Source organism: Microcaecilia unicolor, chromosome 3 (genome assembly GCF_901765095.1).
Source record: "Microcaecilia unicolor chromosome 3, aMicUni1.1, whole genome shotgun sequence".
NCBI lineage: Eukaryota > Metazoa > Chordata > Amphibia > Gymnophiona > Siphonopidae > Microcaecilia > Microcaecilia unicolor.
Window position 1 is genome coordinate 59,829,232 of NC_044033.1, and position 19,030 is coordinate 59,848,261.

Consider the following 19,030-nt stretch of genomic DNA (forward strand, 5'->3'; position numbering starts at 1 on the left):
GAAAAATTATTTGGAGCATGCCCAAGTGAGCCCTGGGTCACAGCTGGCTCAAGCGGGCAGGCAAGCCTACACGCACTGGCCACGTGACCAGGCAGGCCTGCCAGTAGACACTGTTCTGTCTTCCCTGCCTGTGATGGATCATTTCAATTTCAGTCTCTGGAAATGCCCCCGGAGGGTGGCCCAGGAGCACATCCAAGGTTCCCTGCACGGAGCCATCTAAATCGTATTTTGGGCAGGAATGGTGGACATTTTGTCTCCCCCCCCCCCCCTAGTTTTTTCTCCTGCTGCAATTTCTATAGCAGGTGTTTTCAGTCCTCATTGGGGCTCAGTGGGATGGGGGATGTTTCTCTCTCACCTATTCTGGGTCCATCAGCAAGGGGAGGGTGTCCTGATGGGGCATCTGGACTCCTTTTGGCATCAAGGCTTAGTTCAGGTGGTTGAGCAAGCCCTGCAAGCAGAGACTAGTCCCCTGACTACTGGAGTGGCCCTATGGGTCCTGAGGGCTACATTTGGGGCCCTAAGGCAGGGGCCAAGCATCTATGTGGAGACTGAACTATCTTGGATCCTCCAAATGGGGTCAAGTGGACCCCTGATGGAGTGCCTTTCAGATCCACAGAACCCCTTGCACTTGGATTTGCAACATGGTCCTCCTCAGAGAGAGGAGCCAGAGGAGGTGTCACATGTGATCTGGCTTTTTAGCTGAAAGGAGCTGTCTTGCTTTATTGATGCAGTCTTGGAGGGCCTAGAGTACCCTGGAGTACCTGCAGCTGACCCCTCAAGACGGGGACCCTCTGTTGGAAGGGCTGGTGGGGCGACCGCATTTTTCCGCTTTATAAAGCACTCTTCTGTATGATGTTGGTGGAATGGGAGTCCCTGGATGGGGCCCTCGCGGGGCTAAAGGCCCTTCAGCATCTTTAAACTTTTGCCCCTGAGGTGGTGGGAAATATTGCAAATACTCTAATGTGAGCACTTGTCTTGGCAGTCACACTAAAAAAGGAAGACTGCTGTGACAGTTCCAGGTGTTCAGCTCTGAGGGACTGGTGCAAGTCAAGAGTGGAGAAGCAGATTAAGCAGGGTTTATCCTCAGGAGCATCCTGTGTCCAGGTAGCCATCTGTAGGGGCTGTGTGGCCAGCGTTATGCTACACTGGTTGCAGCAGCTGTCAGTCTCCAGGGGTTTTTTCACCTGGAGGAGTGTAAAGCCCTTATAGCTAACGTACTGCCCTTTGAGGGCGATTGCTGTTTGGGGAGGACCTGGACAAGTAAGTGGAGAACATGGGTGAGGCTCGGCCTCTCCAGCTTCCTGTACTCAGGCAGAAAGATTCTCAGCGGCCCTTTACAACTGGGGGTTGCCAAAGGAGGGTGGGTTATTTTTGGGTGGACAGATGCTCGTCATCTCTAGCCTCTGCTGCAAACAGGCCCTTCGGCTGAGCTCCTTTGTGGTCCCAAGAGATCTGGAGCTTCTGGCCTGTCCAAATGGGGGCACACTAGGCCCTGAGTGGTAGATTGTCTCTTCTGCCAGAAGTGGACCTGCATTACTTCAGATCAGTGGGTCCCGGAGGTGGTTACATTACGTTACAATGTATTTCTATTCTGCTGAAGCCTCCAGGATTTTAGCAGTTTACAATAACTTTAAAAAGTCAAGACAATCTCTTTGGAAGTTTTAAAATTAAACCAATCTGATTGGAAAGCTTAAACATATTTCTTAAATATATGTGGTTTTACATTTTTCTTAAATTAAGAGAAAGATGACCAAGCAGTGAAACAAGTATAGGAATCACTCCAAAATCTTGGTGCTTGAACTTCAAGAACTCTATCAAATATTTTAAATCTCTTCACTCCCTTAATAGAGGGAGAAACAAAAAATGAGTTATAACAAGATCCTCTGTCCCTAGTTTTAGGAGTAAATTCTAGATGATCTATTATATAAAATTGGGCATATCCAGGGTTTGGAAGGTGCTCAAACTCTGATGTGCTAGGGAGGTACTGTCCCCCTGGAAAGCACAGACCTTCACCATCCTTTCCTTTAATCAGCCACACTGTTCTGAAACCTGCCCTCTGATGCTGGGGTCTGGGGTTTAGGGCTCACAGGGTGCTCTGCTCCTTCCATGCCACTCTATGGTGTTATGCTCATTTGAAATCATTGCAGCTGCAGTGGCTGATGTGGCACAGGTGTGTGTTACAAAAAAAAGAGACCTTCTGCTGCTTTGGCAGATGCAAACGAGATTTTCATCTCAGCATAAGACCTTATACCAGTGAAGTCAATGGAGAGAGATATCAGTTCTTTATCTGCCGCCAACTGCTGGTAGGAGGGGATAACACCCACTTTTTCAGAACGGTAGAGCTAACTAAAGGAAAGGAAATTATCAATGCAAAACATAGTTCACCTTCCTTAGCATCTGGGTTGCACCATTCTGAACAAGCAGGCTATACCCAAGAAGACTTATTGGGCAGGGGACGACAAGGTCCACTGAATGACAGCTCTATCAAAGTCTGAACAGGATCTGACCAGCATTTAGTCTGTAATGCTTCACAAAAGAATGGAGCAATGACCACATCATTGCATGTGCCTCCACCCAGGTGGTCACCTGCATCCAAGCAGAATAAGATCTCAACCTAGGAAGCACCTTCTTATTCCTGCAAATTGGGAGCTGGCTGTTATGCTCAACCAAGTTCTGCACCTGCCCTCCTTATACCAGGAGAAGATCAGTTTCTCTACCTCCATTTGCTGGCAGTAAGGGATAATACCCACTTGTTCAGGATGGTAAAATCCAAATGCTAAGAATGAACAGATGTGAAAATGCTAACTCTAAATATGTCAAGAACTAGCCCTTAGATGTTCATTTAATATACATTATCCGGTAAAAGAAAATGCAATTCCGTCTGGGGGAGAGACTGATTATATAGGATATGGATGTATTAGTGAACCCCCCCCCCCCCCGCCTCCCCCCCCCCCCAAAAAGGTAATGGGCTTATGGAATTCTAATGACTCAAACTAGAGACTGGAGAAAACAGCATCCATTCAGAAACCTACAATCCCTACACAAATGGACTGTTTGTGGGAACCCCCCCCCCCCCCACAGTTAAAAAAAACCAAGAGTCATACACAGTTCACCACATTTGGTTACACGAGAGGTTCAAATCAAGGCACAATTTCCTACAGGACAAAAAGTTATTCAGGTATGTATTTCACAAAAGAAATAACAAAGAAATGAAACTTTCTAACTGAACTGTATAGCTTTCTTATTGGTTGTTAAGTGTACTGTCAACTAATATCTGTTTCCATAAGCAGGGCTAAATCAAGGCACTGGCAAACTAGGAACATATCTAGGTCCACTGTTTAGAAGAGTCCTATCCAATGTGCGTAGGACTTAGGATTGGCAATGTCTGGCTTTTATCAGGATTTTTGCATCATATCCATAAAGCGAGGTTACTAACCTGTAGCAGGTATTCTCCGAGGACAGCAGGCTGATTGCTCTCATTGATGGGGTGACGTCCACGGCAGCCCCAGGATCGGAAGATCTTCCTAGCAACAGAAGTTTGCTAGCTCTCGCAAGATCCGCATGCCTCGCACATGCGCGACCGTCTTCCCGCCCGCTACAGCGTGCTCCTCAGTCCAGTATAAAGCAAAGACAAGGGAAGACACAACTCCAAAGGGGAGGAGGGCGGGACTGTGAGAACAATCAGCCTGCTGTCCTCAGAGAATACCTGCTACAGGTTAGTAACCTCGCTTTCTCCGAGGACAAGCAGGCTGCTTGTTCTCACTGATGGGGTATCCCTAGCCCCCAGGCTCACTCAAAACAACAAACATTAGTCAATTGGGCCTCGCAACGGCGAGGACATAACTGAGATTGACCTATAACCATAACCAACTAACTGAGAGTGCAGCCTGGAACAGAATAAAAATGGGCCTGGGGGGGTGGAGTTGGATTCTAAACCCCGAACAGATTCTGCAGCACCGACTGCCCAAACTGACTGTCACGTCGGGTATCCTGCTGTAAGTAGTAATGAGATGTGAATGTGTGGACAGATGACCATGTCGCAGCCTTGCAAATCTCTTCAATAGTGGCTGACTTCAAGTGGGCCACTGACGCTACCATGGCTCGAACACTATGAGCCGTGACATGGCCCTCAAAAGTCAGCCCAGCTTGGGCGTAAGTGAAGGAAATGCAATCTGCTAGCCAATTGGAGATGGTGCGTTTCCCGACAGAGACGAAGCAAAGACAAATAAAAACAGCCACTCCCCTTCTATTGGGGTCGAAAGAAACAAACAATTGGGCGGACTGTCTGTGGGGCTGTGTCCGCTCCAGATAGAAGGCCAATGCTCGCTTGCAGTCCAATGTGTGCAAATGACGTTCAGCAGGATGAGGTATGAGGCCGGGGAAAGAATGTTGGCAAGACAATTGACTGGTTAAGATGGAACTCTGACACCACCTTTGGCAAGAACTTAGTGTGAGTGCGGAGGACTACTCTGTTATGATGAAATTTGGAATAAGGAGCATGAGCTACTAAGGCTTGAAGCTCACTGACTCTACGAGCTGAAGTGACTGCCACCAAGAAAATGACCGTCCAGGTCAAGTACTTCAGATGGCAAGAATTCAGTGGCTCAAAAGGAGGTTTCATCAGCTGGGTGAAAACGACATTGAGATCCCATGACACAGTGGGAGGTTTGACAGGGGGCTTTGACAAAAGCAAACCTCTCATGAATCGAACAACTAAAGGCTATCCCGAAATAGGCTTACCCTCTACATGGTAATGAAAAGCACTAATTGCGCTAAGATGAACTTTTACAGAGTAGGTCTTAAGACCAGCCTCAGACAAGTGCAGAAGGTATTCAAGAAGGGTCTGTGCAGGACAAGAACGAGGATCTAGGGCCTGGCTGTCACACCAGACGGCAAACCTCTTCCACTTGGAAGCATAACACCTCTTCGTGGAGTCTTTCCTGGACGCAAGACTCGGGAGACACCCTGAGAAAGACCCAAGGAGGCAAAGTCTACGCTCTCAACATCCAGGCCGTGAGAGCCAGGGACTGGAGGTTGGGATGCAGAAGCACCCCCTCGTTCTGAGTTATGAGGGTCGGAAAACACTCCAAACTCCACGGTTCTTCGGAGGACAACTCCAGAAAAAGAGGGAACCAGATCTGTCGCGGCCAGAATGGAGCGATCAGAATCATGGTTCCACGATCCTGCTTGAGTTTCAGCAAAGTCTTCCCTACCAAGGGTATGGGAGGATACGTGTACAGGAGGCCCTTCCCCCAATGCAGGAGAAAGGCATCCGACGCTAGTCTGTCGTGGGCCTGAAGTCTGGAACAGAACTGAGGGACCTTGTGACTGGTCTGAGTGGCCAAAAAGATCTACCAAGGGGGTGCCCCACGCTTGAAAGATCTTGCAAACTACTCTCAAATTGAGAGACCACTCGTGAGGTTGCATTATCCTGCTCAACCTGTCGGCCAGACCGTTGTTTATGCTTGCTAGATACGTAGCTTGGAGAAACATGCCATGACGGCGAGGCCAAAGCCACATCCCGACGGCTTCCTGACACAGGGGGCGAGATCCAGTGCCCCCCCTGTTTGTTGATGTAATACATGGCAACCTGATTGTCTGTCTGAATTTGGATAATTTGGTTGGATAGCCATCTCTGAAAGCCTTCAGCACGTTCCAGACCGCTCGTAACTCCAGGAGGTTGATCTGAAAACCTGTCTCCTGGAAGGACCAGCATTCCTGGGTGTGAAGCCCATCGACATGAGCTCCCCACCCCAGGAGAGACGCATCCATAATCAGCACTTTTTGCGGCTGAGGAATTTGAAAGGGACGTCCCAAGGTCATACTGAAGCGAATCGTCCACCAATGTAGAGATCTTAGAAAAACTGTGGACAGCTGGATCACGTCTTCTTGTTCCCCCACAGCTTGGTACCACTGGGAAGCTAGAGTCCATTGAGCAGATCTCATGTGAAGACGGGCCATGGGAGTCACGTGGACTGTGGAGGCCATGTGGCCGAGCAATCTCAACATCTGCCGAGCTGTGATCCGCTAAGACGCTCATACCCAGGAGACCAGGGACAAAAGATTGTCCGTCCTGGCCTCGGGGAGGTAGGCATGAGCCGTCTGGGAGTCCAGCAGCTCCTATGAATTCTAGTCTTTGAACTGGAAGAAGATGGGACTTTGGATAATTTATCACAAACCCCAGTAGCTCCAGGAGTTGAATAGTCACCTGCATGGACTGTAGAGCTCCTGCCTCCGAGGTGTTCTTCACCAGCCAATCGTCGAGATAAGGGAATACATGCACTCCCAGTCTGCGTAGAGACGCAGCCACTACAGCCAGGCATTTCGTGAACACCCTGGGTGCAGAGGCGAGACCAAAGGGTAGCATACTGAAAATGCTGTGTTCCCAGACGGAATCGCAGATACTGTCTGTGAGCTGGCAGTATCAGGATGTGAGTATAAGCATCCTTTAAGTCCAGAGAGCATAGCCAATTGTTTTTCTGAATCATGGGAAGAAGGGTGCCCAGGGAAAGCATCCTGAACTTTTCTCGAACCAGGTATTTGTTCAGGGCCCTTAGGTCTAGGATGGGACGCATCCCCCCTGTTTTCTTTTCCACAAGGAAGTACCTGGAATAGAATCCCAGCCCTTCCTGCCCTGGTGGCATGGGCTCGACCGCACTGGCGCTGAGAAGGGCGGAGAGTTCCTCTGCAAGTACCTGCTTGTGCTGGAAGCTGAAAGACTGAGCTCCTGGAGGACAATTCGGAGGTTTTGAGATCAAATTGAGGGCGTATCCTAGCCGGACTATTTGGAGAACGAACTGGTCGGAGGTTATGAGAGGCCACCTTTGGTGAAAAAACTTTAACCTACCTCCGACCGGCAAGTCGTCCGGCACAGACACTTTTATCTCGGCTATGCTCGCCTGGCGCCAGTCAAAAGCCCATCCCTTGTTTTTGCTGGGGAGCTGCAGGGGCTTGTTGAGGTGCACGCTGTTGACGTGAACGAGCGCGCTGGGGCTTAGCCTGAGCAGGCTGGCGGGAAGGTGGATTGTACCTACGCCTATTAGAAGCATAGGGAACATTCCTCCTCCCCCCATAAAACCATCTACCTGAAGAGGTAGATGCTAAAGGCGTCCGATGGGAGAGCTTGTCGAATGCGATGTCCCACTGGTGGAGTTGTTCTACCACCTGTTCGACGCGCTCGCCAAAAACGTTATCCCCCGGCAAGGAGCATCCGCAATCTGCTGCTGGACTCTATTCTCCAGGTCAGAGGCACGCAGCCATGAGAGTCTGCGCATCACTATACCCTGAGCAGCGGCCCTGGATGCTACATCAAAAGTGTCGTAGGCACCCCTGGACAGGAATTTCTTACACGCCTTCAGCTGCCTGACCACCTCCTGAAAAGGCTTGGCCTGCTCCGATGGGAGTTTATCGACCAAGTCCGCCAGTTGCCGCACATTGTTCCGCATGTGTATGCTCATGTAGAGCTGGTAGGATTGAATCTTGGACACGAGCATAGCAGAATGGTAGGCCTTCCTCCCAAAAGAGTCAAGAGTCTTATTCACGGCCCGGGGGTGCCGAGGCGTAATCTCTACTACTCTTGGCTTTCTTGAGAGCCGAGTCCACAACTCCAGAGTCATGAGGCACTTGGGTCCTCATCAACTCTGGACTCGATACTGGGACTCAATCTTTTTGGGAATGTGGAGGTTACTTAACGGTTTCGTCCAGTTCGCCATCAATGTCTGCTTATGAAGGGGAACGGTGGATGAGTCCTTAGGTGGTGAAGGATAGTCCAGGACCTCGAACATCTCAGCCCTGGGCTCATCCTCAGTAACCACTGGGAAGGGAATGGCCGTAGACATTTCCCGGACAAAGGAAGAGAAAGACAGACTCTCAGGGGGAGAAAGCTTTCTCTCTGGCAAAGGGGTGGGATCGGAAGGAAGTCCACAAGACTCCTCGTCAGAGAAATACCTGGTGTCCTCCTCTGCCTCCCACGATGCCTCACCATCGGTATCGGACACAAGTTCATGAACTTCAGTCCGAAGCCAAGCCCGTCTCGACGCCGAGGAACCTGGTCCCCTACGGCGGTGTCGAGAAGACTCCCGCGCCGGCGGAGATGAAGCTTCCTCCAGCGTTGGCGGGGAGTCCTCCTGGGTGGCAGCAGACGCCAATACCGCAAGTGGTACTGGTGTCGCAGTCTGCACCACGGGCGGAGAGCCAACTGCCGCAGGCACCGGCGGTACTGGAGCAGAACGCAGCAGTCTTTCCAGGATACCTGGAAGGATGGCCTCGAGGCGCTCGTCCAGAGTGGCTGTCGAGGAAGACAGTGGGGTCGGTTCCGGGCTGTCCGGAGCAGAGTGCATCGACACCTCTTGTATGGAGGGCGAGCGGTCCTCCCGGCATCGACGCTTCACAGGTACCGAATCCCTCAGTGTCCCGGAGCTCTCGGTACCGTGGCGGGAAGGTGACTGATGACGGTGCTTCTTCGCCTTCGCGCGAAGCACACCATCAATCCCTCCCAGTACCGAAGAGGACGACGTCGAATCCAGATGTCTCCTCGGGGCCGGGTCCGAAGATGGTCGGTCCCGGGAGGCCTGCACAGCAGGAGCCCTCGAGGCAGGTGGAGACCCACTCGATGGCTCACTGCTACCAGCGTGGGATCTCTGGACAGCCATCACCTGCACTCCAGACGTCGATGCTCCCTCTGACGCTGACCTCGGTACCGCTGGCTCAGATGCCGCTGAAAGACCGGACGAGGCTCTGAACAGAACATTCCACTGAGCCAATCTTGCCACCTGGGTCCTCTTTTTAAGCTGGAGGCACAACATACAGGCGTCCGGGCGATGACCAGCCCCGAGACACTGAAGATACGATATGTGCCTATCAGTTAGCGAGATCGTCCGGTGGCACCGTGTGCACTTCTTGAAGCCGCTGACAGGCTTCGAGGACATGGGCGGAACAATCGCGACGGCGAGGTCAAACGCGATGATGCCGAAAAAAGGCACCAAAAAAAGGGGAAAAGACCCGGACGGGCGGCGGAACAGGCCGTGCACGGAAAAGAAAGGAAACTTACCCGGAAAAAACTTAGAGAAGTACCGGAAAACAACAAACTCTTTTTTTTTTTTAAACACACGAGAGGAGTAATCGAAGAACAAGCCGAAAAGATGCTAAACCGCAGCGAAGAACGTGACGGGGGTCTCTCTGGGGCCGCGAACGAGCGATACATGTCCGTTCTGACCACGGAAAAAGAGAGACTGAGGAGCACGCTGTAGCGGGCGGGAAGACGGTCGCACATGCGCGATGCATGCGGATCTCACAAGAGCTAGCAAACTTCTGTTGCTAGGAAGATCTTACGATCCTGGGGCTGCCGTGGACATCACCCGATCAGTGAGAACAAGCAGCCTGCTTGTCCTCGGAGAAACTAGAATAACTCCCAAGACATCTGGACATTTTTCAGAGTTTAAAACCTATCTGCATTTTTCCAATCATCACCCCTGTGTGAGAAAGCCTGCCTGCTTCTAGTATAAATATGCTGCTTTTAACTCCTAACCCTTACTTACTCGTTCAGTACCCATGTTTTATCATTCCCACCACAGTAATTTCCTTATCCCTTATTTGTCCTGATTAGCTTGTAAGCTCTGTCAAGCAGGAACTCTCTCTTCATGTCCAGTGTACAGCCCTGCATACATCTAGTAAGGCTACAGAAATGATAAGTTCAAGTACTAGTAAATATCATATGCACAGTGACTGCTGCTTCAGCCAATAGAAGGCACTAGAGGTGGGAATAATGGAAGGCAGCTCTAATCACAGAAGGGCCAATGCAGTAAAATGTGCTAGGCTTTGCGCACAGGTTAGCTTGAATTTTGCATGACCTGTATGCAAAGTCTCATGTAGACATTATTTATTATTTTTTAAAATTTATTTATTTAGATTTTGCTCATACCTTTTCAGTAGTAGCTCAAGGTGAGTTACATTCAGGTACACTGGATATTTTTGTCCCTGGAGGGCATACAATCTAAGTTTGACCTTGAGGCAATGGAGGGTTAAGTCATTTGAACTCTCAGCAGCCATTCTGAATCGGTGCCAGGAGCAAGAGAAGTCTATAGCCACGCTGGGCAGGAAGGAGAAATTAGGACTTACCTGATAATTTTCTTTCCATTAGTTCTTCACACTATTCCAGGACGAGTGGGTAGTTATGTCCATTGAGCACAGCAGGCGGAAATAGAAAATACAGAACTGAGCACCACTACATAGCTCCCTGCTAGCAGCTCAGCTCCTCAGTATCAGTCCTCAAGCAAGGAATAAAGAATGCCCAATCAGGCGCATGGTCAGCAAACAACACATCCAGCCCCAAGAACCATCCGAACACAAGGTCCCTGGAAAACAGGATACAAAGACCATGCATAGAGCCACCAATCAGGGCGTCGAACCACGGGAGGGCTCCTGGAATAGTGTGAAGAACTAATGGAAAGAAAATTATCAGGTAAGTCCTAATTTCTCCTTCCATTACGTTCATTCCCACTATTCTAGGACGAGTGGGATGTTCAAAAGCTATCCCTACGAGGGTGGGAAGCCGAACCTGCCACAAGCAGAATTGACACCCCAAATGCAGCCTCAGCCTGCATGGCCCCCGCTATACCATCATGCTACTGAAGGAAAGCAGAGAAGCCCATGCCTCTGCCCTACAAATATCCATCAGAGAAGACAACAATGCCTTTGCCCGAGACGTAGTCACACACCCAGGAGAGTGTGCCTTCCAACACGAGGAGAAGAGCCTCCCAGAATACAAGCAGAGACCACGGCCAACTTCACCCACTGGGCAAAGGAAGCCTTGGAAGCCATGAGACCCAACTGCTAACATAGTAACATAGTAGATGACGGCAGAAAAAGACCTGCACGGTCCATTCAGTCTGCTCAACAAGATAAACTCATATGTGCTACTTTTTGTGTATACCTTACCTTGATTTGTACCTGTCCTTTTCAGGGTACAGACCGTATAAGTCTGCCCAGCACTATCCCCGCCTCCCAACCACCAGCCCCGCCTCCCACCACCGGTTCTGGCACAGACCGTAAAAGTCTGTTTACCAAACTGCACAAAAGGTCTATTCGAAAGGCGGAAGACATCGGGAACCTCTGTGAAAGTCCAGAAGCCTGCAAGAGGCATATAGATAACTAAATAAAAAGAAACCAGCAAGAACTCGGGCAAGAAGGACGGTACTGCCCGAAACGAGACCCCGCCTCCAAAACAAAGACGGAGAAAGGGTCCTAAGATGGAGCCTGAAGTTGCAAGAAGCAACAGACCAAGGGAAGCGCCCTAATAACACCGAGTTCTACGTGAGAACTATCAGGATCACCTAGCAACGGGGCACAAATGGAGAGCGCTGCAGCACCCGAAGGACCAGCATAAAATCCCATTCGGAAAAGGCATGCGAAGGGCAGCGTAAGCGACCCACACCTATCTGAAAACGAATCACATCCGGAAGAGCCGCTAAAGAAGAGATCTGCCAACGACCCTGAAAGCAAGCCAGGGCTGCCATTGGAACCCACAAGGAACCCAGCGCTAGCCCTTGATACTCCCTCCTGCAAAAATGCCAGGAAATGGCCCAGGGAGGAAGCAAAGTACTGGCAGGCGCCAAGGAAGAAGAGCGCTTCCTAGCATGCAGCAGGGAAGGCAGGACTGAAACCAATAATCCTTCTTCCTCAGTCGAGCCCTCTCAAGGGCCAGGCTGTAAGACCAAAGGGAGAAGAATCCTCCTTGACCACCAGGCCCTAACAGAAGAACCTCGAACTTGAGGGAATCGAATTTGCTCTCCAACTAAGAGCTTCACAAGATCTGCATAGCACTGGAGCCATGTCCAGAATGGAGAACAGGAGCACTGTATCCTGAAGGTCTCCCACTCTCCCCCACTCCCGGCCTAACTTTGGCACAGTGTAAGGCGTACAGGAGTCCCTCGCTCAAACGCAAATGCAGCAGGGTGTCCAGACCCAGAGAGTCCTCTTCCCTGTGACGGCTGAAGAACAGTGACACAAGAATAGGCCAAGAGAACCAAGCCCCATTGACACATCAGCAGCTGTAACAACTCGACCGACAGCTCCCAATTGCTGGAAGTCCGAGCATGCCTGCTAAGATGGTCAGTCCCCACGAGAGGGACCCCTCAAAACCGCCGAAAGGCAGCCAGGTGTCTCTTTGCCCTGGCCACTAACCAGCTTGGCTCCAGAGCCAGCAGACTGCTAGGAGTCCCCCCTAGCTAGTAGAAGAGGCTAGTGCCATAGTAATGTCCGAAAATGCCCAAACCAAAGCATTCCCAACGGCAGGGCAAAAGCCTCCAGAGCTTAGCGCACCCTTCACAGCTCCAGAGGGCCAATGCGCCTCTACTGGAAACCAAGAGCCGTGCCAGGGGACCCCTGCAAAGGGCCCCCCAGTCCATGAAACTGTCAACCGTAGACCCCACTTCCCAAGGCAGGAGCGGGGAGGGCCTCCCTAGGGTCAACAAATGGGTGAAGCCACAACCACCTCAGGTCTGTCTGACTGCCAAGGGCAAAGAAGCCAGAGGATGTAACCCTCTGAAATCGGAGACCAGGAGCTGAACAGGGCCCTATAAATTGGCCGCATCTGAGGGTAAGGTATCACTTCAAGGGCCACTGTCACAGAACCAAGGAGCTGTACAAAATCCCAGGCTGGAAGCTGAGAACGAAGCAGAAGCAAAGAATCCAGTGTGCTAACTTAAAGCGCCGTCCCTCTGTGAGAAACACTCAAGCTCACAGGGAATCGAAAAGAACACCTAGATGCTCCAAGTTGGTATGCTGGCGCCAGCCGCCCCCACTGAAATTGAACACCCAAACCAGAAAAGAAAAAACAAACCAGGAGGCGAACCATTGTTGAAGGAGCCTCTACACAGGCTTGGGAACAGGAGGCTCAGATTAGCCAGCTGTCCAAGTGCAGGAAGAAATGAAACCTCTGTCTCCGCAGAAAGACCGCTACACGCATGACCTAGGAAAAGGTCCCCGGGTCCGTGAGGAGACCAAATGATCGGGACCGGAATTGGAAAAGAACTGCAGACGCAGCCCCAAGAGGGGAAGGTAATTACGCCTCCCTGGTCTCAAGAGCAGAGACAACTCTCTCTGAACGGATGGGAACACAGACCTCAGGGTCACCATCTGAAAATGGACACGGGTGGACCCCTAGAGATCCCAATTGGGTTGCACTGCTCCCATCTTCCTGGGAACCTCAAAATAGGAGGAGGACCGACCAGACAGCGCTTAGCGGGAGGGATGGGAACAATGGCCCGAAGGGCCAGCAGCACCTCAACTGAGCTTCTGCTCTGAGCTGCCAGAGCCCCCCCCCCCCCCCCCCGACAAGGAGACTGTAAGAAGAGAGGAGCTACCGGAGGGGAGAACTCCAACTGGAACCCATCACCTAGAATAACCAGTGGCCATCAGACAGGCTAAGCCCGCCTCCATCCAGGCAGCCCGGGACTGCCCTGGGAAAAAGGACTGCTGATATCACTGCAAACAGGCCTGTGCCACCAAAGGACTACAAATAGAAGCCTGCAGCTCCAAAGCAGTCACCTCAAGGTGTGCTTGAAAGCCCATTTCGGATTCCAATTTAGCAGATCCTTCAAGGCAAGGCCGCCAACCACCGTAGTACTCTAGGTGACTGCAGACACTGTCGAACTTAGGTAAGGGAACATCTCCTCCTTCTGGCACCAGAGAAAAAGGACGGGCCACGGACCTCCCAACCTGTAGGTCTGAGTCAGACGCACTCCACCTTGCGGCAAGCAGGACCCGAATGTCCAAGCGAATGGAGAAATACCCTGGACAGTCCCCTGAGGCTCTTCATAAGGCTAGCTGCCTGCCTACCTTCCGGAAACTCCCCAAGGGAGCACTGCAAGTGCCTCTGAAATCAGGGGACCGCACTGTAGCAGCCCAACTGCAGCAAAATCTGAGACTAAGTCTGCATGGGGCAGCAGTTGCGATCCCCTGGGAATAGGCAGGGAGATCCCCATCTCCTCTCTCCCCCCGGAGCTGCCAGGCCTGCTGGAGAAAAGGCTCCTAGCACCAGCCCAAGGCCCGGTGGAGCAGACGAAGGGTTGGCCCTGACCCAGGGCCCCCCCTGAAGGGACCCCTCCCTACACAGCTGCCTGCGCAGGGGCTTCGCTTCTGCCAAAAAAACAAAATGGCTACCGTTCCCGCCTGCTTCTGAGGCGAAGCACCATGGTCCTGCACCGGGAACCAGAGCCAAAAGAAACACGCTGCTGTGACCGAGCGCACCCTGTATGTGTGAGCCCTGAATCAGCTCCTCCACTTGGGAACCAGACTGCACACCGTGCAACGGCCCAAGGGGGAACACCGCTCACTGCAAGACGGGCAGCAGGTCACACACTAAGTGGGGGTTGCCATGGCCAGAGACTGCCGCTGCGCGGAAAAACATTTGGCGCACCGCGCTACACACCCACTTTTTTAAAAAAAACCAGAGCACAGCACAAACAAGCAAAAATGTCTTTTTTTTTTTTTTTTTTACATTCAGATAGATTAGGCAGTTTTCTGTATTTGGAGGAATCACAGGGTCTGTTTGTATCTCCCAAAGACCTCAAGGAGCAGTTGTGAAGTTTCAACCAGGCTCCCCTGGTTCTCACTCCACTGATCTAATCATTAAACTGCTCCTCCACTTCCTCCATGGTTTTACTATTTTTTTTTCCTTTGTAGCACTGACACACAGTGCTCCCATCTATGTACCAAGGTCTGAAGTAGGACCCACCACCCTGGGTCCACGCTACCCAGGGACACAGTCACCACCCCCCCTTTTCAGAGCAGGCACAGCAACAGCACCGACCTGCCAGACTCACTGTGTTGCCTGCAACTCCTCATCTTCTGAGCAAACTGGTTGCTGAGCAGGCTCTCACACAGAGGGAAAACAGGCAAAAGGTGCAGAACACCCTAGGGGGAAGGCACGACAGGGACCCAGCACTACCAGGTATGTCTGCTCAACTGCTCAACTGGGAACCAGTTGACCAACTGGACCAGGAGCAAGGCCTCAGAACCAGAAGAAATCTGTCCATCCACCTGCTGGAGATAGAAGATACTGAGGAGTTGAGCTGCTTGCAGGGAGCTATGTAGTTCTGTATTTTCTATCTCCACCTGCTGGTCGATGGACATAACTATCTACTCGTCCTGGAATAGTGGGAATGAACGTAATGGAAAGAGGGTGCTCTTTCCAGCCCCGAACAGGATGCTAGACCACCAGGGCACCACACTAAGGGAAGGGAGGATAGGACACGCCTGAGGCCTGCCCATTCATCCGCAAATCTGGACAAATGGGCAGGCTGGCAAAACCTGCCCGGATGCCTGGCCAGAGGACATGTCCGGGTAAATCCGGATGTACGGTAACCCTAAGCGCAGATATAAATACACACACAACCCCACGCATATCTATATAAATTCAAGCAGTCATGCACACAAACAGATGAATTTACACAAACATACACAGAGACATATCAGCCCACAAATAAAGATATAAGACACAGACAGAAACACAACAGGATTAATAATTTGTATTTATATTTTACATTTAATAACCTTTGAAATCAGATTTAAAAAGACAGGTATATTATGGTGCGCATTTTCAAAGCGAATAGACTTACAAAGTTACATAGAGCTATATTTTCAAAGCACTTACACTTACAAAGTTACGTGGAGGGGCATTTTCGATATGACGTCTAAATCTGAATTTGGATGTTTTACACAAAACGTCCAAGTTCTGAACAGGAAAGAAGGTCATTTTCAACAGAAAAAAAGTCTATCTTTTTCTTTTGAAAATACTGTCTTGAAAAACGTTTTGTGATTTGGACTTTTTGTTTTTCGGTCCATTTTCGAACAAAAAAAACATCCAAATGCAAAACGCACAAAATCAAGCCATTAGGATACAGACCATAAGAAAAGTTTCAGTCATAGGAAAGCATTCATAGAGGATAACAAACTGCTGTAGAATGAGACCTGTTACACTTGTGGATGAAACTGTGAACCCTCCAGAACTCACCAGAAACCCACTGTACCCACATATAAGTGCACCCTTCACCTGTAAGGGCTATGGTAGTGGTGTACAGTTGGGGATAGTGGGTTTTGGGGGGCTTAGTAGACAAGGTATGGGAGCAATGGTGAGATGTGTACCTGGGAGCATTTTACAAAGTCCACTGAAGGGCCCCCTAGGGTGCCCAATTACTTTCCTGGAATGCCACTTTTCCATTATTCTACCTGATGCCAAGCTTTCTATTTTTTTATAACATCTAAGCCTTGTGTCTATTATTTATCAGTAGATTTGGGCTTTGAATTCAGATCTATAGATAAAAAGGAGGTCTCATTACATATGTCTAAATACCAGGGTGCTATTTTTCCATACTTTACAGAAAGAGTGTACATTTCCTAATTACCTGTCCCAATGCAATTGAAGCTTTTACCTCCTCAGTGCATGTAAATGATTTCATCCCTGTGTGGATTCTCTGATGGCGTGTGAAGCTCTCTTTCCAACCAAAGCTTTTACCACACTCAGACCATGTAAATGGTTTCACTCTATTGTGGATTTACTTGTGTATTGTGAACCTGCCTTCTGCCGAAAGCCTTTACCACACTCAGGGCATGTATATTGTTTCACTGCAACATGAATTCTCTGGTAAACTGGTCTAGCAATGAACCATAGAATCCATTCAGAAGTTAAACAAATTGCATATAGAAAGTGTGGTAAAAGCGTCATTGAAGACAGCCTCACAGTCCACGGGGTTAAATAAAAAGCATTTGCCAATCTATAATGCTCCCACTTAATGCACTAATCTTGATCCCTGGATAACAGCAGTCTGTACATACCGTGGAAGCTGTGCTTTGACCTGCTTCTGACACAGGTTGTGATATCGTTCCACCTTCAGAAATCCTTGATTCAGCATTCTCTGGCATTCAAGGTCCATTCGCTTACAAACCTAGAAAGATAATGAGACGATCAACATAAAAACTTCCTTTCAAAGTTGGCTCTAAAGTCCCATTAGAATTATATGGCTTGCTGATTAAAGCAGTCTTCTGCCAAATGGTCGGCCTGAGCAGGGCCATTTCCCTGGGTCTCCTGCCTCTCAGCCCTAATGAGGAAAAGATGACCATGAAAACCTAAAATTTTTTTTTTTAAACCCAGCGTGCTTTAACATCCTGCAATTCTATGAAGTCCACAACCTGCTGATTCCTATTCAAACAATAGGTCCGACAAGAATGGCAGGGAGATAGCAAGTTATTTATAGTTTAGGACTTACTAGACCGCCCTAGCTGCCAAGGCAGAGAGCATTGTATAGGCTAATGCATAAAAATAAAGATTTATCCAAACTGCTTTTAAACCCAGCTACCCTAACTGCCTTTATTTCCTGTGCTTATCACATCCTGGTTCCAGAGTTCAACAGTGCATAAAATTGGGAAAAAAACATCAAATCATGTCCTAGTCCAGTTTGAAAAGGTAAATAACTATCCACATATCTATTCTTCCCCCTCATGAATGTATAGACCTCCATCATGTCTCTTCTCCAGGCTGAAGGGCCTTAACCTATTTAGCCTTACCTTATAAGGATGCCATTCCATCTCCTTTATAATTCTGACCACTCTTTTCTGAACCTTTTTGAGATAGGGTAACAACAACTGTACACAATACACAAGGGAAAGGGGAAGGGAATGGGACTTATATACTGCCTTTCTGTGGCTTTTCCAACTACATTCAAAGCGGTTTATATATTATATACAGGTACTTAATTGTACCTGGGACAATGGAGGGTTAAGTGACTTGCCCAGAGTCACAAGGAGCTGCAGTGGGAATCGAACCCAGTTCCCCAGGATCAGAGTCTGCTGCACTTACCACTAGGCTACTCCTCCACAAGATGTGGCTGAACTTCTTGCCCGAGTTCTTGCTGGTTTCTTTTTATTTAGTCGTCTATATGCCTCTTGAAGGCTTCTGGACTTTCACAGAGGTTCTCGATGTCTTCCGCCTTTCGTATAGACCTTTTGTGCAGTTTGGTAAACAGACTTAAACGGTCTGTGCCAGAACCGGTGGTGGGAGGCGGGGATAGTGCTGGGCAGACATACAGTCTGTGCCCTGAACAGGACAGGTACAAATCAAGGTAAGGTATACACAAAAAGTAGCACATATGAGTTTATCTTGTTGGGCAGACTGGATGGACCGTGCAGGTCTTTTTCTGCCGTCATCTACTATGTTACCATGATCTATATTTTGGAAGAAAGGCAGGAGGGGAAAATTAGGGTCTTACCTTGGTAATTTTCTTTCCTTTAGTCATAGCAGATGAAGCCATTACATATGGGTTGTGTCCATCAACCAGCAGGGGGAGATAGAGAGCACAACTTTTCACAGTGCCTCATGGCCAGCCAGCTCCACTGCCTCTTCAGTATTTGAAGCTTCCAAAGCAGTATGGCAAACCGCAGTGGGAATAACATGAACTTTCCTCACAGCGAACGATGGCCCCTTAACAAGGGCATGAACTCAAAAGGAGGGAATGAACACATCCTCCTGGAGGGAATAAACTCGTCCTCCTTATTGTATAACTGGAGGGGATACATGCAACCTCCTGGAGGGAATAAACTCATCCTCCAAAACAAACTGGAGGGAATGGACTCATCCTCCTATAAGTGAACATGAATCCTGAAGACTGTTTTCCAACTTTCTCCCAAGGAAGGAACTTCAGGAAACAAGAACAGAACCTGAAACAGATTTACAGCATACAGACAATCATACAGGGAGGGCTCATGGCTTCATCTGCTATGACTAAAGGAAAGAAAATTACCAAGGTAAGAACCTAATTTTCCCTTCCTTGTCATCAAGCAGATGAAGCCATTACATATGGGATGTAACAAAGCAATCCCTATATAGGGTGGGAACAGGTCACACCACGCGCTAGCACTTGTGCTCCAAAACGCACATACCTCCTAGCAGCCACATCCAGCCTGTAATGTCGGGCAAAAGAGAGCTTAAAAGCCCATGTGGCTGCACTGCATATCTCTTGACGAGAGAGTGCTCCAG

At 49.5% G+C, this 19,030-nt stretch overlaps 1 protein-coding gene across 1 annotated transcript in view; it reads right to left on the reverse strand.

Annotated features, from left to right (window-relative positions):
* Window positions 1-19,030, reverse strand: part of FBXO28 (F-box protein 28) — a 66,847-nt gene that overhangs the window by 18,270 nt on the left and 29,547 nt on the right. Inside the window, exon 2 of the mRNA XM_030195965.1 lies at window positions 16,834-16,943. Within this exon, the coding sequence (XP_030051825.1) occupies window positions 16,834-16,943 (110 nt within the window). The remainder of the gene's footprint in view (window positions 1-16,833; window positions 16,944-19,030) is intronic.